Genomic DNA, 27735 nt, shown 5'->3' with positions numbered 1-27735 from the left:
AAACAGCTTTACTTCCCTCCCCCACCCCCCCCAAACACACAAACGCATACACATTCATGGTTGTCAGCAACAACTCATCAGCAAAACTACCAGCTATATTTTTTTACCGTGTCGCTTCTTGTGTTGCCCACACACCCCCAAACACACACACACACACACAAACACACACACAAGCTCCCCAGTCAGCGTTTGCTAGTCACCTGGTTAAACTGGCAAAAGGGCATTTTGTGTCTTAGGGGCTTGCAAGTTTGCTTTTTTCTTTTTCTTTTTGCCTGCTTCCCCCTTCTGGTCAACGCGTGTGAGCGGCGAGGGGAGGTGAAGGGGAATGCTACCCTTGCGCTTCCCTACAGCAACGCCAGGCACAACCCAGCACGGGTCGCCAACCCTGCGGAGCCGGCTGCGGAGGGCGGCGGACAGGGGGCGGCGGGCAGTCAGCGAGCGAGCAGCGTGGGGGCGGCCCCTGGCGAGCTGTCCATGGTGCTGACAGCGGCTCCGCAGCCCTCGCGGTCCCAAACAACCGGTACCCGCAGCGCCGGGGCTGCTTGAAATGCAAGGTGCGCCTTACAGCGAGGAGGGAGGAAGACGACGGGAGTGTGTGTGTGTGTGTGTGCGTGTGTGTGGAGGGGGGGGGGGGGGGGGGCGGGGTAGAGGGAAGGCAGAAGGAGATCTTAAAAGAAGTCGATTTTGCCTTTCTCCCTCTTTTGGTTTGGTTTTTGTTTTTATTTTTTCTTTCAGAAATACACACACAGTCACCAAATGGAAATGAAGGTCTGACATTGAGGATTGCAGTATAATAGGAGAAGAAAGGGGATGTAACACGAAAGAATACTGCAATATTTTCAGTGAGGCAGTAGATTTGACCATCCGGTACTTGGTCTGAATGCAATAATTATGCATGCACGGTTGTGTGTTCATTTTATGCAGACATGTACATACAAAAACATGCAAAATGAAAGCACCATTCACCAGCACTCCTTAATTCTTTTGTAAAGTGCCTATTATTTCCTTCTTCCCAATCAAATAAAAGAAGACTGTTTTATTCTCACTTTGGGGAAACTTTTTGCTTCTATCCCTCTTTACAAGCAATTTTTTTTTTTAAGATAAATTTGATCCTGATGCTTGGTGTCTTCATCTCCTACATATTGTGTTTGTTTTCCCTGCTTTTTTAATCCTCTTCCTCCTCCCTCCCCACTCCTGTCCTTGCTATGTTTTAGCATGGAACACACACACATGTATTTGACAATAAATGATCTTACCTTGGGTAGACAGTCCTTGCTGAACATACATAACTGAAAAAAAAATGAATCCAACATAAGCTAGAAAGATCCCCATCATTCCAAAATGAAGAAGAAGTCACATCAGGGTAATGAAAGCCAAAAGTGCCCTCAAAAAAGGAAGAATTTCTATATGAGTGTATTTATGTATCTCTAAATGTATGAACAGAAAGAGATTTAAAAAATGTTACAAATAGGCTCTGTATTGTAGCCCTAGCTGTGACACTGGCAGCATTCTGCTACTCAGTGGAGTCTTTTTCTTTGGGAAGAGAGAGTGTTGCGTTACAGTGAGGTTTAGATGAGCTGTCTCAGGCACTGTGTTGCTTGAAGTCCAGATTCAGACTATTAAAAAAAAAAAAAAAAAAAAAAAAAAAAAAAAGAACACATTGAAAAGTGGGTATCAGCTGCCTCCCGTGCCTCTTTTCAGCTACCTGGCGGCTTCATCCAACGTCAGCTCCTGCTGCTCAGGGTGGCGTGATGACTACCCTCCCTACACACTGATCCAGCTTGAAAAGAGGGGAAAGAAGGGGGGGGAGGAGGGGGAGAGGAAGTCTACTGTGCTTGTATTGCTTCAACTTTTCCCTCTAATGGCTGCGATGATGCTTTTAACCCTTCCCTCTCTCTCTGCTCTGTACACCTCTCTACCTGTTCTGATTTCTACTGGCTGAAGTGCTGGTGTAATGCTGGTTTTTTTTTTTTTTTTTTTTTTTTTAATCACAGTCTACAGCTTCTGATTGTAGAAAGAGCAGGGAGCCTCTATTGTACTGATATAATCTTCAGTCTTTTATTCCAAAACACTCAGTGGCTAAGAGGGCAATGCAGTGGTTTGATTTTTGGTGAGTTAAGCTGTTTCTGTTTTCTCTTTTATCTCTTCCTCTCATAGAGTTTGAGAAGAAAATAGTTATTCAGTTATCTTACTGCACTTGCTATTGCCTGCTCCAAATTACTATGCTCTTGCATCTTATATTAAAATATTGTTTTCTTTTTTTCAAAAGAGACATCAAGAGGATGCTACAAATAATATGCTTAGTATGCATTTATATAGATTTCTGTGGAAAAAAAAATTGAAGCAGATAAAAATGGATTTTGATGTTCTACAGATTACTCACGGTAATATATATATTTGCAGTAGAGAAGATGTTTATAATGTATTAAAGAATCTTTCTCTTGCAATGAATATTTCCATCTCTCATTCCTATTTTCTACTGTTGTATATTAATACTACTTAGACAAGAAACCAACTTTGATTGTATTAGGTGTTCAAAACAACCTGAAAAGCATCTGTGATGAGGGAAGTTCTCTAACTAAAATCAAAATATTTTTTTATGGTGAAAATCCATCTAGAAAGTGCTTATTGCACTAAGCTGGCAACAAATACCTTCACAAGGCAGGGACAAAGATGAATGTGAAAAGAATGCATGTTAATAATTCAGACTGCCAAACAGTTTATATTAACTGCTGATCATAAGGAGCGGGGGGGGGGGGGGGGGGGGGGGGGGGGGGGGGGGGAAGAAGGAAAGAGAGAGAAAACCAAATTAAAAATAATTTCATCCACATGGGCAGTATGCTTTTCTGTTGGATGAATATTGGATGAAGAACTGGGCAGTTCCTGTCATTTCTGGCAGTGGGAGTGCAGTAGTTCCACAATGCTATGAGATGCAATTTTTTTACTGCAACCTTCCAGATGTTTGCATGCATACATGACATTTAACATAGCTGCAAAGAACTCTTTTACCTAATTAATGCTATCTAAATGGAAAATAATCCTTCTATCTGCATTTTGGCATTTATTTGTTTTATAGTGTTATGGTTCCCATTGTTCCCATCATTATTTATAGGGGAAAAAAAAGGCATTTTCCCTTGGTAATGGTCTATTCCATTGATGTCATACCATAGTCATAGCAACATTTCTGAGTTAGCAATGACTACAGTAAATCAAGTACGATTAAAATGATTAAAATAATCTACTAAATATAAAAACAATTATGTTGCATTACAGGTTTTCCATTACCACAGTTCTAATTACTTTAAAGGAGATCATGATAGATGTATTCATAACCAAAGAAAACCTCCAAAAGAAAAGTAGAAGTCTTTAAAGGAGCTAACTTATTTGAAGTAGCCAATAACTTTGAGCTATTCAACTATAAGATAAACACTACTGGGGTCTTTACAGGTTCAGATGGTGAGTGATTCACTAATTTTTATAAAAGAAATCAGATCCTTTTCAGATGGGCAACCAAAATTCCAAGTCATTCTTGAAAATGAAGGCTGATTATAAGATTCAGTTCAAATCCATGTACGTCATCAGTAATCAGTTGAAATTACAAATTAGAGACATATTATAAGCAGCCAAGTTAAATGTAAATTAGACAAGAGGAAAGAAACTCTAAGAAGCTTCACCTGGTTTAGAAGGAAAGAAGAAAACAAAAATAGATCCCTTTTCCTTTCTTTGTATTTTTGCTTATTCCAAATTGAAGCATGTGATAGGTAAATTAAATGACATCAATTTGATATTTAGAAAAATATAATCCTCCAAAATTCCTTGTAATCAAGGAGACTAATTGAATCTTACAATAATGTCACAAGGAGATACAAAATAATATATATAGTTAATAATATATGAATGCAGATTTTGTATTTATTAGAAGTCTGATTTAATGGACAGAATCCTAATACTTGGTTAAGTGATATTTATTTCTGCTTTATTTATTCACTGCATCAGGCTATATACTTCTCTCAAATATTAAAACCAGAGTTACAGAAAAGACCCACCTTGGGCTATCAGTGTTAAATTTCATACTGATGAACGAGTTTTGTCTGTGATCAAGCACACCGGATGAATCTGAGCAGTAAATGTCTATCGTAGCTTGGTGTGAAATCTATCTTTGCTGTTGTAGAAAGGGTTTTCATGTAGTATATCTTACACAAGAAATATCAATTGTACTTATTATATGAACTATACAGTTTATGTGAGGTATTTACTACCTCCTTTTCCCCCCTTTTCAATGATTCTAACAGATGAATCATGACTGGAAACTTTCCCAGGTCATAGTAAAAATTCCTATGCACAGGGGAATGAATTCTGAAATTTGCTAAAGAAATTCAGTGGAAGACACGTATGCTGTTTCGGATCAGAAATGTGTATCTTATTAATACTGCAGTAGAAGTTTCTGATAAGGTCCCCCTTCAGAATCATAAAAGGCCATGCATGTTCATCACTGCTCAATTTACAATTCCCATGACTATGCATTTCTTTTACCTACTGAGGAAAAACATGACTACTGACATTCTGATGCTAAGCTCAATAAAGGTGAGAAATGAAAGATACTGCACTGCCAGTCAACAATAATTTTGGAGTGCTTTGGTCCCATGAAAACTTTATATATGCACTGGTATAGGCTGCTTTGTCCTGCAGGAAGGTGGTCAACTGGCAAAACATCTCTCTGCATGAAGCAATGGCTGTGTTGCTACCAAGAAATGTCAGTCAAATATTAAAAGAAGAAAAAAAAGAAAGTTACTTGGCGCACAGTCAAAAAAAAAAAAAAAAAAATTGGTGACACGGTCCTATTTGGAATACTGTCTGTGTGTTTATATTTCTGAATTTGAGTTCTGTACTAAAAAAAGGACTTTATACACAGGTATGTTCCTTACCTTATTCACAACGTACTTCACTCTGGCTCTGAAAGAAATTGCTTACGCACCTAAAAGGGCTGTGGAATAGCATAAGATAAAACTGCAAGGGAGAAAGAACCCAGAACAGTTATTGTGGAATAGCATTACAAGAGATCATTTCTCTGAGACTACTCCAGAAATATGTCAAAAATATCTTCACAAGACTATGTAGTCAAAAGGGTCTTTTGTGTAGCTAGTATTGAAAATCTATTGTATTAGAAGTTAGTAATCTAGAATGTTAAACAATAGAATATTATGCAATGTTTTCTCTATGTAAGAAGATAGTTATTTCTGTTCAGAAGATCATTTCAGATGAAAGAGTCTTACTTCTTGTTCTGTTAAATGTATCTTATCCCTTAAATGATTGAGAAGAAAATTATGAGATTGTCAAGGTGATACTAACTGAAGCCTTCTTTAAGTCAGTCAGCTTCAAGCTCATTGTCTCATGGAGATATTATTGATTAGTGAGTTACTTTTCCTCTCCAGTGTTTTTTAGTTCTCTGTCTGTAAGATGTGCTTGGACTACTGGATGATTCTAGACAAAGCTGACTGATAGAATGAAGTTAAAAGGGCTCCACTTTCTTTCTTTCATGTAGTTTCACAATGGCTACATTGGGTAATTGTCTGGAATCACTGGCATGGAAGTGTTTTTTGTTGAAAAAGGAAATCTAAATGTATTTAGATACCTTCTGCTTTCTTAATAAAGTGAATTTAGGTAGTGTTACAGTATGTGGCAGCCATATGACTTGTTCATACTTTGTCATAACTTTGTGAAAACCAATCATTGTACTTGCTAGTAGCAGCTTGTACAAGACAAATAATCTTTTGCAATACAGATGAATAACCCAGGTTTTCAATTACACTGGTGGCTAGATGCCAAGAAAACTTCTATGAGTGAAATTGTCCTTTAGGATTAGGTTTCTAACAGAGTTTTACAGTCTACCTAACTGGTGTAAGAGCTGTTGTCCAGAGGTGTGAGCAAAGCTTACATCTTTGTGTTCCACTGCTCTTTTTCTATATCATAGAAATTCAGAGCTTGAATCATTTTTCAACAAGAACGTGAATTGTATTCATTTTGAGGGATACTTACCACTTGTTTATGAGTGGAAAAGTATTTCTCCATTTTATATTATGTAGGAGAATTACATCTCGTCTTTAAACTTTTTGTTTTGTTTTGTTTTGTTTTGTTTTCTTGTTAGCTGCTGGTGCAGGCCAGAGAATATCCTTAGTCATAATTACCACAAGATTTTTGTTCTTATAGCAGCTGCTGTGATCAGACATGGCAGATGCACTCACAGAAGCAGCAGCAGTTTCTGTCCCAAAGTAGGATTTTATGAAGACATTGGTAAGACTCACCTAATCTTTTGAGGGGATGCAGGATGCCTGAGTAATCAAACTTAAGTATTTATAATCACTGCTGTGTGTAGCCATTGCTGTGAATAGCATTATATATTCAAGTGAATTTGACAAACTTTAATGTAAGAGATTTTAAGCATGCATGTATATATACTCTAAAACACTGAAAGAGAAAGGAATCTTGTCTAATATTTCCATTTCTTTCCTTTGTTACTGATTTTTCAAGGATTGGCTTACTATTTCAATAGGAATTGTGCATTTTCTGAATAAATATCTGATTTATAAGCAAAAAAAAAAAAGGATGGATTCTTTACCAAGGATTACAGTTTGACTTTGTTAAACTAAATACTCCTATGAGCTTCTTCTAGCATATCATTGTTCTGTCTTTGCAATAGTATCTCTTGTATCAGAATATTTTCAATATTTAATTAAAATATATAGAAGTCTATGACCAATATGTGGAAGACTTACTTTCACACTTGAGAGTATCAGTGGAACTTCTTATGCAGTTACGCATCTATGCAGTCTAAACTGAACAACGAGAAAAAATTACCAATATTGAGATCAATTAGAATTCTGGCTATGCTCAGAGTGTTTGTAATCCTTGAAAATAGAGTAAAACTTAGTAAAGATTTACATTTTAAGTATTTCTGGGTCAACATTTTTCTTATAGCTGCATTTGTGCAAATGATATCATAGTGGGCTCCAGGAACTGTAACATAACATAACAATGATATATATTTCACAATGCAGGAACACAATAACCTTAATCATAACAGAGAAGTATAAAAATGTAAACTTCCAAAATTATTAACATTTAGTACACTTAGCTGACTAAGCGCATATATGGCATCCATACAGTGTGAGCAGACAAACTAAGGAGCTAGGTGGACAAAATAATCTAATTAGAATCTGGAGGAAGAGGAAAAACAAGAGCAAAGAAAGAGGTGACAAGGAGCTGAAACAGCAGTCAAGGGGTTGAAAGTTAAAAAAGTAGTATAATTAAATGTCTGTTATCTTAATTCATTCCTTTCATTCACACAGTTACAAGCAAACTCTACTTCAGGTGAATACATGTTTCTAACCCTAACTCATGCTTCTCTCAATAGACAAGATTGTCCTACTTTAAGGATGTCTTTCTGCTTATGCTTGAGAACTAAAGGATGACACTGTATGTGGTACTCGTGCCTTATTTCTTACAAGAATTGGAAGAGGGAAAAATGCCTTTCCCTCAAAGTACCTAAGTTCTGGCTTAGAGTAGCAGAGTTCAACTCTGACTTTGCCAGATTTCTTGTGTGATATTTACCTTACAAAAAATATTTCACAGACAGTCAGTAACCGTTTGCTTCTCCTTTCTGAATGCTCACTGTGAGATTCTGGGAACTAAGGTGAGGAAGCACTGAGCAGCCACAGCTGCAATTAAAATGAATGGGTGCTGTGCTTCAATATGCAAATTGTTATGAGATGTGTCAAAAAACAAACAAACAAACAAAACAAAACAAGTGACAAAACACAACTCAGGGCTGAAGTAGCTCAGAGTTGACTGTTGCTTGTGTACATGTGCTGTCTGTCTGTGAAGCGGGATATGTTACCCTGTCACTTAAAAGAGGTTTTGCTAAGACAAATTAACCTATCCGAAGCTCACAGAGCTTCATGTAATGTGCACTGCAGGGAAGACCATAAGGAAATGAATAATTCTGTATTCAGCTCAGGGTTTGAATAGTGTGCATGAGTGAGGTCTAGGGACACAATAAAAATAACCAAAACATCAAAGACTTGATCATTATTCAAATTCCATTCTTCATATACCTAGAATGGTGCAAGAGAAGGAGCTAGAAAAAATCCCTACATTACGATGCATTTAAAGAATGCACGATGTTGCATATGAATGGAGACAAGGCTAATTCTTGTTATGTTAAAATAGCAAACTGTTTTTAGAACTGCCTATACCTTGGTATTATGGAAAACATACAAAGTTCAACATTCAGTGCAAAAGTCTTGATGCTGTATTTCTTTTGTTAATGAACCTCTTCTCTCTCTCTCTTTCTCTCTTTTTTTTTTTTTGCTTTGTTTTATTTCTTCCTCTCTTCTTTTCTTAGTGTTTTTGTTGTTGTTGTTGTTTGTTTGTTTGTTTTTCTCCTTTTATTTCCCATTTGGTTCATAACCAGAATTGTTTAGAAGTATATTTACAGTATGATAATCTCATACTTATGGCATAAGTCAATTTTGAAAAGAGTTCCTAAATCATAGTCATAGCATTTTAGCAAGACCAAAACCAAGATGCAAAAATTCTGTTGCCGGATTTTATACTGTCTTAACCATGGATAGCCAGTCCTCATCTTGCTCTATAAACCCTTTACCATCTTCATAGCCCTTGTTTGCACTCTCTGTTAGTTTCACATCCTTATATGTTCATGTCCAAAACTGCAGACAATACTCAACCTGAGCCCATACCAGCACAAAGTACAGTGGGACAACCCCTTCCCTCTTTCAGATGGTAGTGCTGTGTTTGATGTGCAGTTGGCCCTTTTGGTTGCCAGGGCACATCAATAACTCATAGTCAGCTTGCCTTAACCATTATCCCCAGATTTCTTTGCATGGGGCTGCTCTCCACTCTTCTGTTCCTCACTCTCTACATGTATCCAGTGTTGCCTCATTCCAATGAGGCAATTGCCTGTGTTAAACTTCTTGTCACTGGTGAATGTCCAGCCCTTTAATTTGTCAAGATTTCCCAACAAGACTTCTCCACCCTCCAGGAGGTCAAATGCTCCTCCTAATTTAGTATCATCTGCAAACTTAGTACACATTTGACTCCTGCATCCAGTCAAAAACTTTAAAGAGAACTCACCCCAAAATAATCTCACTAGTTACTGTCTGACAGATCAGGAATCTTAGGATCCGTGAGTTTGACGAACTGAGAATGTGCAAAAAAGTATACTTTGTTTTCTTAATGGAACAACACAGGAATATTTACTGGAGAATTTCTCTTTTTTTTCCTATTAATTTTTTCTTTTTTCTTCCCTACCTTCACTGTCACAGATATATTGGGTGTAACCACATACTGAAATGGCAGCAAAGAAAGCAAAATAAACGTGTTATTTTTCAGGTAGGATTTTTACAATGAGTCAGTGGTACAGAGAAGCCTTAGGGGCGGAAACAACATCAACAAGCCTTAGGGGCGGAAACAACATTTTTTTCTTGCAGGATAGGCTCCTTATTTAGCACTTCAAAGTACTATTACTGTTGTTGCATGATAGGTGTTATCTGTTCCCTTGCCTCTAAAACCAAGTCCATTTGTTCAAATAAGTCTTTATGAATTATACCACTCATTTTTTTTAGCTTGCAATTCCTTATTGCCTGTCAGTTAAGTCTTACGGGTGTACACAATTTGTACAAAATTTAACTATGCTAGACTTACGGATTTCTGCATACCATAGTAATCACAATCCAGAAAAATCTCAGTCTGTATCAAAATCCAGGTATGAAACGGATGTCTATATTAGATATTTATAGATTTTTGGTTTGTGTTTTTAATCTATACTGCATCTTGCCCCTCTTGTGGACTCTTGTTTAGGGAAGAAATTGGTGAGGAACTGCTCATATCTCTTCCTGTCATGCTGGGAAACTCAGAGAGTCAGCTTAAATTGTAGATGAGGCACACTGCAAAAGGTGCTATTATTGTCTGTATTCAGATAGGTCAAGATCATTGCACAGTATTTGCATTTACTCACCCAGAAAATTATGAAGTACTTAGGAAGGTTTTAATTTTCAGAATTCAATTCCTTTCCATTCTACCAAAAAAAAAAAAAAAAACACTAAAATCTTCATGTAATTTTATTTTAAAAACAACAAAGGAAATCTTTCTTAATGAAGCCATATGGTAAGCTATGTCTAGCTTGAGAATGAAGTGCTCTTTGATTTAATAAAACTGTAAACTTCCATTATGCTGATGATGACAGCACATACAAGAACTTCAAAATAGAGCAGAATATGTCAGCAGTGGATAAGTCAGCAGCAATGCAAAGTAACATAATGACCTTTTAATACATTGGAAATCTTCACAGAAGGGGTGTTGGAAAATACTGGAATAGCTGCATATTTCTTTACTTTTTTTTTTTCCTCAGTAGGTAAATCCATTTTCATCATTTTAAGTACAGTTTAAGTTCTTTTTATATAGAACTGTTGTTTTTGTTGTTGTTATTGAAACAGGTACCATAATAATTTCATGTTCTGAAAGGAACTATTTTCTTGGGACAGAAAAGGTAAGATTCTTAATCTTTGACCCTGCACACTATTTTACCAGATATAACCACCTTTGAAATACTAGTTTTCAAGTAGGGTTGTTAACTATCATGCTACCCTCACAGTGCAACACCAAGAAGGCACAAGGGACAGAAAGATTTAGAAAAAATGGGAATGTTTTTGTTGCAAACCTAGCTGCTAGGCAGTAGTCCTCCAGAGTTTAGTGTTCATCTGAGCTGTTTGGTTTTTTTTATTTTTATTTTTATTTTTTTCAGGATTATTTAACAGTAAAATTTAATTTCAGCATGTATCTTTCTTTTTCTTTCTTTTTCCTTTTTTAAGATTTTTGTTTTAGGAATATAATTCAGAATATTGTTATAGAAAATAAACCATAAAATAAAGTCATTAAGGTATCTTCCTGTCTCAGAGACATTCCTAATATATACCCCCATTTTCAATTTGACGTAAAGCTGACAAATCAATGGGAGTTTTTCATTTAACTTCAGTAGCCTAGCATTCACAACTTCTCTGGTTAGTAAAGAATGACACTGACCAAATAAAAATCCCATCTGCCTCCCTGATCTGGACATTGTCAGTGTGCTTTTTCTCAGAATCAGACTCTTTTAAATAATTCTAAGAAAAAAAAAATATCAACTGCTTATATAAAGATATAATTGCTGGACCAGTTAGTCAATCTGTCATTGACTGACACGTGTGAGGTCAGGAAGTTCCATATATTTTGAGTACAATGAAAAAGCTTTCCAGACATATAAAACTTGTTCTGAACCCCCATGCAATTGAACTGGAGTGAAATTTTTGGTATATTTTAATTACTGCCTGTTTTTCTTCACTGATTCTTAACTATCCCATTTCTGTTAGAGAAACTCAGTATTAGGTATCTAAGAAATACCATTTGTAAACAAATAGCTATTCCAATGATTCTTTCCTCATCTCAATTACTAGTTTGTGATCTTGGCAGGGTAAGAAAAAAATTACTTGAAATAAATCTTCCAAACCTCTGTAGTTTTTTTAGCCTCTTCTACTATTTTCATCTGTCTCTCTCTCTTTCTCTCTCTCTATTTTTCTTTTCTTTTTCTTTTTTTAACCTGACTAATGGGAGAAATTCTTGGATAGAGGAAATACAAAAAGCTGCACGTGAGCCCTTACAGTAAGCATGACTGGAAGTGCCCTTCTTTGAAACACTTGTAAAGGATATAAGTCAGAAGCCAGGAGGGGGGACCTGTGAGAAGAGACTGAATTCAGACACAGCATGTCATGTAACCAAGCAAAAGAGTGTTGCTTTTCACTGTTTAATATTCCTAGCGGTAAAGTAGTACTACTTAGATACTAAGCAACACGTGGAGGGGCATATTATTAAGTGAAGTCTGATAATTATTATGCAAGTACAGCACAGCATAATGAGGAACTCTGTATATATATTCCTCATTTTGTCATTAAGTACAAAATTAAAATGTGAAGATAATGTGTCTGTTGAAAATGGAGGTTACCTGTATATAGACATGTCAAAGAAAAAGAGTATTTTATAACTTCTTCTGTGGAATATTACCATTTCATAATTTATTTAAGTAAAATAAAGTTTTATTTATCTAGGACTTGATATACTTTTGGAAGAAAGATAGAACTTCCATTGATCTAAATAGAAAATGGATCAGCCTCTCTGTTGAAATATTGATGCTTCTCTATTTTTTCATACAAATGACATAATTATTCTGAAAACCGCAGTACATACTAGTTAAAGATAAGGCATACAAAAATAGAGGTAAGGTCTTACAACAGCTCTGATCAGCCCTTTCCAGATCATTCACAACTTGCATTACATGTAAGTGTTGACTAATTAACTGTCTAACTTAATTAGTTTAAATGGCAATTCATTGAAGGGTTCTGAATAGCTGTGGTTAGCTCTTTTAACCAGCTGATCAAATGACTTCAAAGTCATTGATTCTTGACCACAGCAGTTTTGGCTACTGAGCTGCAAGTGCAGGCTGAGTGTTATAGCAGCCTACAAACACTGCAACTCAAATCCCTGACTAGAAAACAGCCAAAAGGGACTGCTGACACCAGCTCAGATCCCAATGGAGCAGAAGACTAATACTGAACTTATTTCCTATCTTCCTTTTCTCAGAGTCCATGATATCCATCTTGTGGCTCTTTGCCATGTACTATTCCATTCTAAGTGAGAAGGTATTGCATTCTAATCAGTTTTGAGAAAGGCAGAGGCAAATTTTGTCGAACTGACAAACAAAGAACAATCCAGAAAGAGATCTTCTTTGTAAATTCTTTTGAAATCAAACTGTGTGTTGTAACTTTGCTTGACCTATGTTGAGTAGTAGAATCAGAGGAGGAGAAAGAAAAGAAAATGGCCTTTCTTTCTGGTGGGAAGAATTACATTAAAGTCATAATTACTAAGAGTTTTGTTCTAATTGAGGTTCTTGGCTTAGAAGAAGATATAGTAACTTGAGGATTTCAGCATAAGGCTGTTCATGAAGAACAACTCTAGTGTTGCTGCAAAATAAGTTTGTTTGGTTTTTTTTCTGACACTGCAAAAGACAACAAGAGAATTTGATTAACAGAGGATTTGAAAGTGTTAGAAGATTTATTGTTCAAGATAATTCTCTAATACAGATATGTATCTTAAGTAGCAATGAGGTTTTCTTTCCTTACATGAGATGTATTTTCAGAATAGACCCTTTATTTCAACTTCATCCCTGTCCCTGCACTGTTGGTACAGGAGTTATGAAAGCACTAACTCCAAGCCATGATTTGCCAATGCTATTTGAATCTTTCACACAGCACAGAAACAACGGAGCAATTCAATTGCCTGTTCAAAAGGTATCTACTGCTATTATTAGGTTACCTAGTCTTTCTCATGCATTTGCCTGGGACTAGCAGATGCACAAAATAATTTAGATTAGTCCTGTATCTTTTTTTGAGTGTGTCTCGCTCCAATTTATAGGAGGGAGAGGAAGTTCTTTGAAATATGTATGCCCAGCGTGAGATTAAGAAACAACGGTTCATATGTTGGTCCGACCAGCTTATTACAAATGTTAATAAGGGAGATGGGGAAAGGGGAGGACGGACACTATTAAGGATTGGGTGATGGGGAAGTGAAGGCGAGCGATAGAAAATATAGAAAGAGGCAAGAATTGCGTAAAGCGGGGATCGTCACCACCAGGATCCGGCAGCAGTCCCGTTGCACGATGTTCCGACGGTCCGAGGCCGAAGGGCAGGAGCAGCGAGGCCGGTCTTGGTCAACGAGAGGGTGAAGGTCAGGGAGGAAGCAGCAGGTCTCAGGTAGCAGGCCGAGGGAAGTCCGTCAGCAAACGGTCCGTAGAGAAGGATCTGAAGGCAGGAGGCTCGTGTCGTGGTGAGAGATCATGAGAGATCAGTCTCCATGTTGCGGTGAGAGATCAGTCTCCATGTTGCGGTGAGAGATCAGTCTCCACGTAGAGATCAGTCTCCACTGTTGCGATGAGAGATCAGCCTCCACGTTGCGGTGAGAGATCAGTCTCCACGTTGTGGTGAAGGATCAGATGGCAGAGAACCCCTCAAGTCTGTCGTGGTGAGAGATAAGCCTCTCCCGTTGCCGTGGTTGTGGTGAAGGATCAGCTTCCACCGTTGTGGTTATTGGACCCTCTTTTATCCTCCATTTTCTGCTGCCTACATGACATTCCTGGGTGCTTGAGCAAGAGTCCTGTGCATACCTCCTGAGATGGCCATTTTCCTTGAGATAAGTCCACACAAAAAGACCGCTTCCCGGCCATTAGCAGCAGCTTATCTCTCTCTCCATGCCCCTGGCCTTGTCCATCTGTGCTCCTTAGAGGATTTCACAATCCTTAGCCAGGACCTGTCCATCAGTGTCCTCAAGACAAAAGATTTCTCTGCCTTTGCCAGGACTTGCCTGGACTTGTTCCTCAGCAAACTTTGAGTCAATGATATAAAAGAATAGTCTCTTACAGAGTGTAGCTGTAGATGAATAATTTAAGGTGCCTAAATGACATTTCTGTGCATAGGCAACAAATATCCTCATAAGGATTTCATAGTTTCTTCAATTCTTCCACAAAGTAAGATTTTAAGAGAAAGAAATTAACTTTCATCTATGCTCACATAATCACCTAATTAGATGAAAAATTTTATAGTAGAATATAAATATAGGAATCCATGAAAAAGCAAACAAAACCCTGTTGGACAAATACTGTTTTCTGAGAAGTCTCTTGATTCTGCCCTTAAATCTATGATATCAAGCTTTAGCAACAGTTTGGGAAAAATGATTCTTCTGATGTTAAGATCAAATGATCCTGCATTCTGTCTCTTGTAGACAGACAAAAAAACAGAGATAAGGTGATCAGAGCACAGAATCACTTAGATTTTTACAAGTAGAAAAAGTATGGCACATATTATAGAAAGCAAGTTGGCTGACCCTACTGTTCATGTCTGACAACCTTACCCATAAAGATTAGGAAGAGGTTACCTAAAAAGAATGCTCAATTTACATTGTTTGCCACATCTTTACAACTGGAACTGAAAGTCTTTTTCCATATCTTTCTCTCTCTCTCTCTTTTTTTTTTTTTTTTTTCCTTATAACAAGAGAAAAATATGTCTTCTCTTGAATTTGAAGTAGGACAGTGAGTTACTCTAGTTCTTTGTACTGTTGGAGCTGGAGACATCACAAAGGACACTGTTCTGTTCACTCTATAAAATCAAAGGGAATGTTGCAGGTGTAATTCTTTTTAGTACCAGAGTAAGTGCTGCAATGGTAGTTACTGCATAACTCACAGTGCTGCTGCACACAGTTGACCCCTAGGGAGCACTTAGTAAATTCTAACAATCTGGGAAAGCACAGAATGAAGAAAAATGGAATTGTCTTCTAAACACACTGGTCTGATTACTGCAGGTACCTCAAAGATGGTAAGAAGAATGAAAAACCTTCTGTTGCCCCAAAGTAGCATCACTTCCTGCACTTAGCAGTGCAAGAAGATAACTCTATTTTTCATCTGGAAAAGCACAAAGTGGTACTTGCAGAATTACTCATTCCCTCAGCAGCCCTTGGGGAGGGCGCACAGGCAGAGAGAAGAATGACTTCCACTGTACATTTCTGAAATCATGCAGATTTCTCTGCTACTGTCCAAAGACCATATTGGCAACGCTCATTAGTTGTGTCACTTTCTCAGCATCGTTACGTTCCCACTCTATTCCAAAAACAGTAGAGTTAAACTCAAATAGTTAGAGAGAACTAACAACAAACATAACAAAGGGCCCGTCTCAATCCTATGTAATACTTTTATATGTTGATCTCAAACATCCACAACTTATGGGAAAACACCAAATCACCACATGACACTTCTTCTATTGTCAGCTACATGGATATCAAAATGCAGTTTTACAAACCTACAGTTTATAAACCTACAGTTTATTTAACCTACAGTTAAACCTGCTGGTTAAATACTGCCAGACAAGCATTTATTGTCACTCAAACTGCGATTCGGTTTCTGGCATTTTCTTTTTGTTTTCATTGGGAATACTGCATATAGTCTGCCCATTATTAATTTTTGTGTTAAGGATGATAACTTTTACTAAAAAGTTACAGAATTCACAGATGAAACCTCATGCATTCACCCTAAGTTGAACTTGTAAGTGTTTGGTTACTGTATAACAGAGTAATTACTTTGATGTGAAGGTGAATCTGTCATGCTGATGACATGGTCTAGCTTTCCTGGTGCAGTACTGACCATTCTGAAAGTGCCATATGTCATGGCAACAGTGTGAAAAGACTGTAAGTCAAGGACATAGTCTTGTTGGCTTCAGTGGAAACTGACTACAGAGGAAGACACAGAGTTTGCGCCCTGTGGAATTTTAGTACTGAAAATATACTCAATACACTCAATAGAGATTGAAAAATATCAGTAGTATTTTTAATTATTTGTTTTCAACAAGTCTTTCTCTTCCACACTTTAGAAGTGGATAAAAATCTACCAAGATTTTTCACAAAGCAAATTCTTTGGAAGTATATGGGTTATCTTCTTCTGTTTTTTTTCTTTCCTTTTTTAATCCTGTTTCTATTTTTATTTAATTTCTATATATTTATCCCTAGAAGAGCAGCCATGTAAGATCTATTTAAAAGTAAACAGTAGAAGCAAAATCAGACAACAAATGTAACACATCAAGTCTTTTCTTATAATTTTTTCTCCTCCCTTTCTGGACCTACTCCCCTCGACACCACAGATAAGAGACTGAGGAAAGGAAGAAAAGACTTGCACAGCAACATTTGCAGTCCTGTCTTTAGTCACAGTTCCCTAGCTTAAGGTGGCATGCATTATTGAAGAGTGTCCAGCATTGTTAAAGAAATATGTGCCACTCAAATAAATAACTACCTACAGTACTTCTATGTATTCTGGAGAAGTGTTTATAACAATCTACATGGAGCCTGGTTTTTTCAGCTCTACTTTCCTACTTTCAGGAGGCATATTTTTAGCAAATTTGTCAGCAAACCAAGGAATAATCAGAATGAGGTAATAAATGGCATTAATTGTTGAACCATGACAACAGATTGAAGATGAACTTCAGATATATCTACATATTTTCAAGTTTGGGATCAGTAAAGTATCAGATACTGTTAGATTTTGAGTGTCTACTTTCAGGCATACAGATTAAATTATTGTGTTCACGTTGCAGAAAACCATAGATATTAACTAGGTCTTGATTACTCAGTATAAATTAATTTAGGAAAATTTTCCTTTTAATACAACCTGACACAAGAAATCTGCAACAATATTTAGTAAGTTATAACTTGAGTAATTCCCCATTAACTGCATTTTTTCTCTCATATATTCTTCCCTAATTTGTCCCACTATACATCTTGCTGCTTATAGGTTAGGTTTATTATCATGGACTGAACAATATTTGAAATTTAAAAAAGAAGGATTTGGGGGATCATAGAATCATAGGATGGCCTGGGTTGATATATAGTTTCTCCTTCTCTCCATGACTACTTGATAATAGTCAGTTATTTATAATTTCCTTAAATTCTGGTTCATCTAGATGGTATATGCCTGCATGTTTTTTGTTGTATTGTTACTAATCTGACCTACTTAAAAGATTCAATTTTTCCAAAGTTATGCTGTCAAACCTTACTAACCATATAAGCTGGATAATGCCTCATTGGTTTCCTAAATCATTTACGTTTTGATATTGCAGCAGATTCCATGGACTTTGGTAAGGAATTTAAAATGAAATGCTCAACACTGAACTATATGGATAAAAGGGCATTTGGCATACCTTCAGAGAGTATTTTTTTTTGTTATTGATTTTTTAAAGGTTTTAAAGATTTTTTAACTTTTTCCAAATTTCTTTCAGAGGAACATTCATTCTATCTTTAGTCTAAAAATGACTATAATATTTTTGCTTGTACTTCTGTATATATGTATGTGAGGGGAAAGTAGATATTCAGACATTCTGAGCAACATCGCTGGAGCTTTCTCTGTGTCAGGTGCTTCCAGATATAATGCCCAATGTTTATACACAAACATCTTGTATTCTTGTTAGTTAGGAGATGAAAGAATAATTTTTCAAGCATTTTTTCCGTATATGATATATGTCAGAGAAGCTTTCACTCATAATAGAAACAATGGATATAAGTTTGGATGCCAGCAATGTCTAAGCTTCTAGAAAACTTGGCTGAGATATTCACTGTTTTGAGCTTCACACAGCTTCACACATGTCTTGACTTGTTCAATATCTCTCATTCTTTAATGTGTAGGATTCAGGATAAAATGCCTTTTGAATCCAAGGGCTTCAAACACACTGCCCCATCCTGTTAAGAATGTGCCCTGAACAAGACTGTAGACTGTTTTGGATTAACATATTTGTTATGGTTCTCAACTGTAGACTTTAGAAACTTGTTGCCATAAGATATTATGAAGAAAAAAAGAAAAGGCATGGGTGGATGTATTCTTAAGCTGCTAATCACTGTGAGATAGCAATGCCAGTCCATATTTTACTGCCTCTTACACTCCTTAAGCAACCTCTGCTAACCACTGCAAGATATAATGCTTGGTGATCTTTGGTGTGCTCCAGCACAATCCCCTCTGTGTTCTTAATGATAGAGCCCTGTGCTCTTTTATAGCACAGGACTTGACTTCAGTCTCTGAGAAGGTGGGCTGAACTCTACAAAGTGTCTTGGAGGAAGAAGGAGGCTGCTTCTTCAGGGCACCCTGCCTCTGTTGTACAGAAGCTGAAACTCGTACCCCAAATGAAGTAATACTACAAAGGTTATCTCACAGTTAAGACACTAGAAGTCCAATTTCTATATCTGTCCCTGGCACCACAGCAGAATTTTTGCCTGATTCTAGGCAAGCTGCTTAAAACACATTATTCTAATTGCTGACTAATGACCTTTACAATTTCTCTAAGACCTACATCTGATACTCTGTAGGATGAATTCTTCAAATAGAAAAGAGGCCATTGTTGATAGACTAGAGTGAAGGTTGCTCTCTTTGGAAGCTGTGACTCAAGCAGTCTACAATAGACTGAGTATTTGAGTCTAAGACATTCCAGAAAAATGTCTCCTCAAATTAGTGATTTTTAATCTTAGTGCTTTAGATACCTAGTGTAAAATGAGTATAGTATTAAAGTCATTCTTCAGAGGAAACTGTTAATAGTAAATGGATTACTGTTCATGAAATATAGTCATTGGCAACAAAGAGAATTCTAAACAAATGTCTTCAAAGGAGAACTTAAATAATGTGGTACGAACCACGCTTCACAAAACGGAGATTTTTTTTAAAAAAAACACATTATTTTTCTGAATTTAATTCACCCTTGTACTGAGCAGGGAGAGGTCATGTATGGCTATCTGACCAAGAAGCAAAAATCTAGGCCTGAATTGATGCTACATAGGTGATTTTTCTGCATACCTTTTATTTACTTACATCTTTTCATCATGGTATGCATGTGTACAATAATGCATGAATGTAAATATGAAAATAAGACTAGCTTTGCACATAAAACTCTCAATAACTTTAAAAAAAATCTAATGACCTTATCTGATTTTGTGGTTTTATTTTATTTTATTTTATTTTATTTTATTTTATTTTATTATTTGTTTTCTGATCCTTTCCAAAGATAAAGTACATTGTAACTTGAGAGCCAGGTTGGTAATGTTTGATTTTAAGAACAGTGATTGATATGGTGGCTGCTTGAGGTAATGAGACTAGAGTAACCTCATGTCACCAGTTATCTACCACAGATTTTTGGGATGGATGCCCCATTATTTTCAGTGCCAGAACATTCTCCTGATATTTTTCTATAAATTAATTGATTATTTTTACCTAAACATTCCTGTAACATCAAGATATATCTCTAAAAAGAAATTAGAGTACTTAATTAGAGACAGATGATTGTACGTTTTCATCCAAACAATGTGTATAAAAATGGCAGCTTCAGACAAATCAAAAAATCACAGAATCACCAAATCACAAAGTTGGAAAAGACATCCAAGAGCATCTGATCCAGCCATCTACCTACTACCAGTATTTCCGCACTAAACCATGTCTCTTATTACAATATCTAAATGTTTCTTGAATACCTCCAGTACCTCCAGAGACAATGACACCACCACCTCCCTGAGGAGCCCATTCCAGTGCCTAACCACTCTTTCGGAGATGAAATTTTTCCTAACATCCAGTGTGAATATTCCGTGGAGCAACCTGAGGCCATTCCCTCTAATACTATTGACAGTTACATGAGAAAAGAGTCTGACCGCACCCTGTCACAATCTCTTTTCAGGTAGTTGTAGAGAATGATAAGATCTCCCCTGAACCTCCTCTTCTCCAGACTAAACAATCAGCCACTTCTCATAAGGCTTGTGCTCCAATCCCATCACTCCATTGCCATTCTCTGGCAGCTCCATTACCATTCTCTAGACATACTTCAGGGCCTCAGTACCTTTCCTGTAGTGAGGGACGCAAAACTGAAAACAGTACTCAAGGCGTGGCCTCACCAGTGCTGAGTATAGAAGGATGATCACTTCCATGCTCCTGCTGACAACATTTCTGAAGCCAGAATGCCATGCTGGCTCATGTTCAGCTGAGCGTCAGCCAACATTCCTAGGTCCGTTTCATCTACACAGTCTTCCAGCAAGTCTGACCCAAGCCTGTAGAATTGCCTGGTACTGTTATGGCCAAAGTGCAAGACCCAGCACTTGGTCTTGTTGAAATTCATCCTCGTGGCCTCAGCACAGCAATCGGGTTTGTCCAGATCCATCTGTAGGGCCTAGCTACCCCCAGTCAGATTGATACTTCCTGCTAACTTGGTGTCACCTGCAAACTGACTGAGAGTGCACTCAACTCCCTCATCCAGGTCACCAGTAAAGGTATGGAATAGGATGGGCCCCAGTACCAACCCCTGGGGAGCACCACTCTTGACAAGTCACCACCTGGATTTATCTCCATTCACCACCACCACTCTCTGGGCCTGGCCATGCAGCCAGTTCTTTACCCAGCAAAGAGTGTACCTGCCCAAGCCATGGGCCAACAGCTTTTCCAGGAGAATACTGTGGGAGACAGTGTCAAAGGCTTTGCTGAAGTCTAGGTAGACTATGTCAACAACCTTATCTACCTGGTGGATAACCCAAACACAGAAGGAGGTCCGGTTGATCAAGCAGGACATGCCTTTCATGAACCCATGCTTGCTAGGCCTGATCCCCTGGTTGCCTCACACATGCTATATGATCTCCCTCAGGATGATCTACTCCATAATCTTTCCTGGCTCCAACATCAGGCTGATGAGCCTTTAGCTCCCTGTATCCTCCTTATGACACTTTTTGCAGATGGGATTAATGCTAGCAGGCCTCCAATCCTCTGGGACTTGTCTGCTTGATCAGAAATGCTGATCGATGGTGCAAAGCGTCATGGCAGTCACCTCCACCAGCTCCTTCAGAATCCCTGGGTGGATTCCATCAAGCCCCATGCTCTTGGATGCATCTATACAAATTCTGTAAATTTAATGATCCATGGTTTTGCTCAGCTATATGACAAACTTATGCCCTTAAAATCATGTAAAATAGCTTACCTCCAAGTGGTGGGTAGACAGGCTCTATTATGAAGCATACAAAAGGAGACAGAGTGACTGGGCATAGCACACATAACAATCTAGTCGGCTTTACAGTGCATCAGATTCTCTGATGTGAAAAATTGAGGGAACACCAAGGAGACACTGAGATACTAAAATCCTTGCAGTCCAAAATATAAACTCCTGCTGTTTAGAATCAAAATTCTGTCTCAGTAAAATTAGTAAAAGGATTGTAATCTAAAATCTTAATGGTTAATTAACCTTTTGCTTTCAGTTGGAGCAGTTAAGACTGAGTATCTTATTAAATTGCTTTAATGACCCTGTAATGGAAAAAGATCAGGTTCCTATGCTGATTAGGAAAATATTTCTGACACAGTGGAACTACAAAGTTTTTAAAAAGTGCCTTCAGGCCTTCAGGAGAATAGATTCTATTACTCTGTCATTATTCCTGTCTTGCCTACTTAGAAACAGCTTGGGGTGGAGGTGGGAAAAAGTTACAGTTCTCCAACACAATTTTTGTGTGGGTTTTTGCAGCCTTCCTTTAACAGCAAAATTAATTACATTACATTGACAAGAACATACCATTATTAATAACTATGTTATGTATATATACATATTTTTTAATTCTGTTGAGAGACTTTTGATCAGTGATACCATAAACATAGAATATTTGGGGTTGAAGGGGACCTTAAAGATCATCTAGTTCCAACCCCTATGCTGTGTACAGATTTGACATCCACTAGATCAGGTTGCCCACAACCTTCTCCTACTTGGCCTTGAATTCTTCCAGGAATGAGACATCTTCAGCTTTTCTGAATGACCTATTCCAGGGTCTCTCTACCCTCTGAGCAAACAAATTCCTCCTGATATCTAATCAAAATCTACCATCTTTTAGTTTAAAGCCATTCCTCCATGTTCTATCACTATCTGCCCATGTAATAAGTCTGTGCTCCTCCTACTTGTAAGCTTCATTGAAGTACTGGAAGGCTGCAATGAGGTCTCTCTCTAGCTTTGCCTTCTCCAAACTGAACAAGACCATCTCCCTCAGACTTTCTTCATAGGAGAGGTGCTCTAGCCCTCTGATCATCCGTGTAGTCCTCCTCTGGACCCTCTCTAGCAGCTCCATGTCTTTCTTGGTATGGGGTCCACAGATCTGGATGTAGTACTTCAAGTTGGGCTTCACTAGGCCTGGTCACTCCTCTTTTGATGTAGCCCAGGAAACAGTTGTCTTTCTGGACTTCCAGCAAACTGTTGTCTTATGTCCAGCTTTTCATTTACTGGAACCCCCAAGTCCTTCTCCGCAGGGCTATTCTCAAGGAGTTCTTCTCTCAGTCTGTATACATTCCTGGGATTGCCCTGATTCAAACGCAACACCTTGAACTTGGTCTTGTTGAACTTCATTGGGTTCACATGAGCACACTTTTCGAGCTTCTTCAGGTGCCTTTCAATGGCATCTTTTCATTCTGTTCTGTCAACTGTATTATTCATCTTGGTGTCATCAGTAAACTTGCTGAGGTTACGTTCAGTCCCACTCTCCAGGTCATTGATAGAGATGTTAAAGAGTACAGGTCCCAAAATAGACTCCTGGGGGACACCACTTGTCATCACTGGCCTCCACATGGAGACAAAGTAATTGACTGCAACCCTCTGACTGTGATCATTCAATCAATTATTTATCCACTGAAAAGTCCAACCTTCAAATCCTTTACAATTTAGAGATAGGAATGTAATTTCAAACCATATCAAAGACCTTGCAGAAGTCCAGGTAGATGATAACATTTGCTCTTCCTTTGTCCACTGGTGCCATCACTCCATCACAGAAGTCCACCAGATTGGTCTGGCATAATCTGCCCTTGGTAAAGCCATCCTGTCTGTCTTGTATCACCTTCTGTTTTTGAATGTGGCTTAACATCTCTTCCAGCAAGATCTGCTCTATGATCTTCCTCAGCACAGATGTGAGGCTCATTAAGTCTATCATTTCCTGGATTTTCTATTTTTCTTAAAAATGGGAGTGGTGGTTCCCTTTTTCCAGTCACTGGGGACTTCACTTGGCAGCCTGTTCTTTCTGAGCCCTCAGCAAACTAGTCATGATGCTCAACATGAGGAAGCCGTTTAAGATTAAAGAATAAGGGCAAATGTATCACAAACTGGTAAGGAGAAAACACTGAAAATATAAAGTAGCATTCTAAGTTTTAAAATCTCACATCTTCAGATATTTTTCTTTACTTTGATGGGAAAGAATTCTGACTGTATTTCTATCTCCAAAATCTGAGATTTTTTATTCTTATTGTAATGAAGGAATCACATATGGAAGTCATATTGAGGGTTGTCATGGCAAGAAGTATCAAAAATAAACACCTTTCTGTGAAAAAAAATCTGTATAGCTTTGAAGTCAAGCACCTGTGATTTTTGTGCATAGAAGTGGCAGATTGAAATATTATGGTTATATGTGCAATATTGTTATGGAATCATGGCGGCTGTTTTGTTGTTGTTATTGTTTGTTTGTTTTAACAGTAATTAGATGCTTAAAGTAGTTGTAGGAAATGAAGAGAAAGAACGGAAGGTACTGGAATTAGGTTATATTTGTTAGGAGTCAAATGCTAGATCCATTAAGTCAGGAGGAGAAAAAATAATTTGGAAATGTGTTAATGCTTCATTTGTATTTTATAATGAAAACATCCTAAATATTTTTGCCGACCACTTAACACCACTTGAATCTAAACCTTCAGAAGTAAACAGAGTTCTGATATCTGTCTCTTATATTATCTATTTTCTAGCTCTTCATGTTCAAAGATGATTATTTCCAAGCTCTGTTTTATTTTCAAAATGAGAAGAGCTTTGTGAAACAGCTTTTCAAGTAACATGTCAATGAACACAGCTCTAATGATTTCATTAACATAATGGCTTCTCACAGATTTAACTGTAACTGAGCCAATGCACTGCCATTTTAGTGATATTTAACAAAGTTCATTAACCCTGGGTGTATTTATTTATCACTGCTGCACTTAAATTTTAATGCAAGAAATCCACAGGACAGACATTTACTTGTAAATTTGGTAATTTTCATATGTAAACATTTTCAGAATGAGTTCATACATTTCTATTTTTAGAAAAACAGCATTGAAAGAGAACTGCGTAGTACTGCACATTAGGTCTATCAAATTGGATTTCTATTTAGAGCAAAAATCACATCAACTGTATTAAAGAGGGTAGCTTAACGTTACCAGAGTAGTTCTAAATAGGGAGTAGATAAGAACTTCAACTGAAGGGTTTAAATTACTTCAGAGATACTTTGAATTATGATTGCTTATGTAGGTGGCCGGTAGAAGCATCATTCTTATTCTGTATTGTTTTTTGTTTTTTTTTTTCCTTAAACAGAGATAAAGATTTCCAGATTGTATCAACTTCTAGTAATTACTCTTCTGCAAATGCTTTTAATCAAGATCTTTAGAAAAGCCCTGGAAGCAAGCATTAACACCCAAAAGACAGTTAAACAATGCAAGGGTAGCCCTGATTGCATAACTCAAAGTTCCATGTTGCTCTCTTTCTGTTAAGTCAAAACTTGATATTTGACATTTCGCTTGCTATAGTGTATAGACTAGTTATCACAGATGTAAGATTTTAATGTTTTTCTATAGCCTTCTGTCAATTGTATCTGGCAGAAAGACTGTATTTGTTTCTAATTGGGACTGAATAAAATTTCTAAGAGAAAAAGAAGCCACAATATATATATCTGAGATCAGAAACATTTTGGCACATATACTCTGGGTCTTATCCTTTTGAAATGGCCTTTTGGACCTACCAAAAGCCACCAGTATCCCACAGCAACTGTTAGCTGTAAAACACTGCATTAGACAATGCAATATCCTTGCTGAAGAAGCCAGGTAGATACTAACAGAGCTGTCTGTCCCTCCTTCACTTGTAATGCATGCTGCATCTTTTTAATAGCTCTTGACTTCCTCTCACTACAGTACCTTTTCCATTAATAAATATCCACTCTAACTCTTTATTTATTTTTTTTTTTGCGTATGTTTTGCCACTCTTTTCACAGAATCCTGTTTGATCAGTCAACAGTCAAGAAAAGGAGAAGGAAGCAATCTTATTTCTGTTTGTACCTGATTCTTCCCCTGAGTTCATTTTCTAAGAGACTACATAACCTTTTCAGAATAAAGAACTGTTTTTCTCTTTAGAGCTCAGAATCAGATTTTTTTCATTCATGAAACGAGTGAATACACACTTAAGCTAGCTGAGGCACTCTTATAAATCCCAGCTGTTTTTCAACATAACAGTCTCCACAGCTCCATCTTTTCATTACAACTCCACAGGTAAGAAGTAATTCATACTTGAGCTATTGGCAATAATCATGTGGTCTCATTTGCTGAATAGCATGGATGAATTGAGCTAATACTGAGCAATCTGCATAAAGAGAAGCTCAGCAATTGAAGAAGAAAATTGAAATTATTACTACGTGTAATAGTTCATTGCAACTTATTCAATATTTATGCATTTGTCAAATCCATTCCTGAAATCTGCAGATAGATGCTCAAGATCCTTGCTATTCTAGACGTCAGTAATCTAAGTGACCTGAGTAGCCAAATAATGTCCTGTTGCTAAGACTCCTGTCCCTCCTGCTACCACAACTATGGTTAGTCACTAATGGGTGGATAAGAGAAGATCAGGGGTACGCTGGTCCACAGAACCAAAGCATGTCAGAAACACTTTGATGAAACACATTTAGGCATTCCTGAAACTTTATGTTGTATAGTTACAACAACAATTTCTCCAATGACCAGGTAGTTATACATACTGCATTTAATTTCTTATATATATACATACTTTTAATATACATAATAGTAATAAACAGCTATGCTGTGCCAAATGAAATGTTGCTACTCTGCTCTGTGCTGGAGAACTCTACTCATCTGGAGAACTGTGTCCGGATGTGGAGTTATCAGTACCGTAGAGACATAGCCCTGTTGGATTGTATCCAGAGGAGGGTCACAGAAATGATCGAAGGGATGTAACACCTCCCCCATGATGACAGGATGAGAAAGCTGGGGCTGTTCAGTCTGGTAGCAGCCTGTCAGTTTCTGAAGGGGGACTATGAAAAAGAAGGGAACATACTCTTTTTCACAGTTTGTTGTGATAGAACAAAGGGAAATGGTTTCAAACTGAACAGGAGATGTGCCTGAAGACTGGAGGATAACCAGTGTCACTCCAGTCTTCAAAAAGAGCCAGAAGGAGGATCTGGGAAACTACAGGCCAGTCAGCCTCACCTCCGTCCCTGGAAAGGTGATGAAACAACTTGTTCTGGATGCCATCTCCTAGCAATTGGAAGAGAAGAAGGATTTAGGAGTAGTCAACATGGATTCACTAAGGGGAAATCATGTTTGACCAACCTGATAGCCTTCTATGATGTCATCACTGGCTGGGTAGATGGGTGAGGGCAGTGGATGTTGTGTACCTTGACTTCAGCAAGGCACTTGACACTGCATCCCACAACATCCTTGCTATGAAACTTAGAAAATGTGGGACAGGTGAGTGGACAGTGAGTTGAACTGAGACCTGGCTGACTGACAGAACTCAAAGGGTGGTCATCAGCAGTACAGAGTCTGGTAGGAGGCTTGTAACTAGTGATGTTCCCCCGTGGTTGGTGCTAGATCTGGTCTTATTAAACTTCATCAGTGATCTGTATGAAGGGATATAGTTCACCCTCAGCAAATTGGCTGATTATACAAAGCTGGGAGGATTGGCTGACACACCTGAATGCTTTACTACCATTCAACAAGACTGGTACAAGTCTGGACAGACTGGAGAGTTGGGCAGGAGGGAACCTGATGAGGTTTAACAAAAGCAAGTGTAGAATCTTGCACCTGGGGAGGAGTAACTGCATGCATCAGTACAGATTAGGGGATGACCTGCTGGAGAGGATCTCTGCAGAGAAGGAGCTGCGGGGACCTGGTGAACAATGGATTGGCCATGAGCCAGCAGTGCGCCCTTGTGGCTAAGAAGCCTAATTATATACAGGGGTGCATTAGAAAGAGTGTGGCCAGCAGGTCAAGGGAAGTGAGTCCACACTTACTGTGTCTAGTTCTGGGCTTGCCAG

At 37.8% G+C, this 27735-nt stretch overlaps 1 protein-coding gene and 1 long non-coding RNA gene across 12 annotated transcripts in view; one reads left to right on the top strand and one right to left on the bottom strand.

Annotated features, from left to right (window-relative positions):
- VSTM2A (V-set and transmembrane domain containing 2A) overlaps window positions 1-1794 on the bottom strand; it is a 59288-nt gene extending 57494 nt beyond the window's left edge. For 8 of the 10 annotated variants that reach the window (XR_005857528.2, XR_005857529.2, XM_015282361.4 and 5 more), the window contains exon 1: window positions 1257-1593. Coding sequence is in view for 8 of the 10 variants with exons in the window: in XM_015282361.4 (XP_015137847.1) it covers window positions 1257-1335 (79 nt within the window). In the remaining 2 variants the exon portion in view is untranslated. Of the gene's footprint in view, window positions 1-1256; window positions 1594-1705 lie in introns of those variants that run through there. The other 2 variants (XM_046937836.1, XM_046937837.1) reach the window with 1 other exon arrangement.
- On the top strand, window positions 347-26887 carry LOC121109790. Of its 2 annotated transcripts, XR_005857531.2 has the most exons (4): window positions 347-554; window positions 736-867; window positions 1995-2110; window positions 25681-26887. It is a non-coding gene; the product is annotated as an uncharacterized LOC121109790 (long non-coding RNA). The 2 variants fall into 2 exon arrangements; XR_005857530.2 differs by having other exon boundaries at window positions 736-2110.
- The last annotated feature ends 848 nt before the right edge of the window (window positions 26888-27735 follow it).

The sequence above is a fragment of the Gallus gallus genome, chromosome 2 (genome assembly GCF_016699485.2).
Source record: "Gallus gallus isolate bGalGal1 chromosome 2, bGalGal1.mat.broiler.GRCg7b, whole genome shotgun sequence".
Lineage (NCBI taxonomy): Eukaryota > Metazoa > Chordata > Aves > Galliformes > Phasianidae > Gallus > Gallus gallus.
This window is presented reverse-complemented; position numbering and strand designations above follow the sequence as displayed.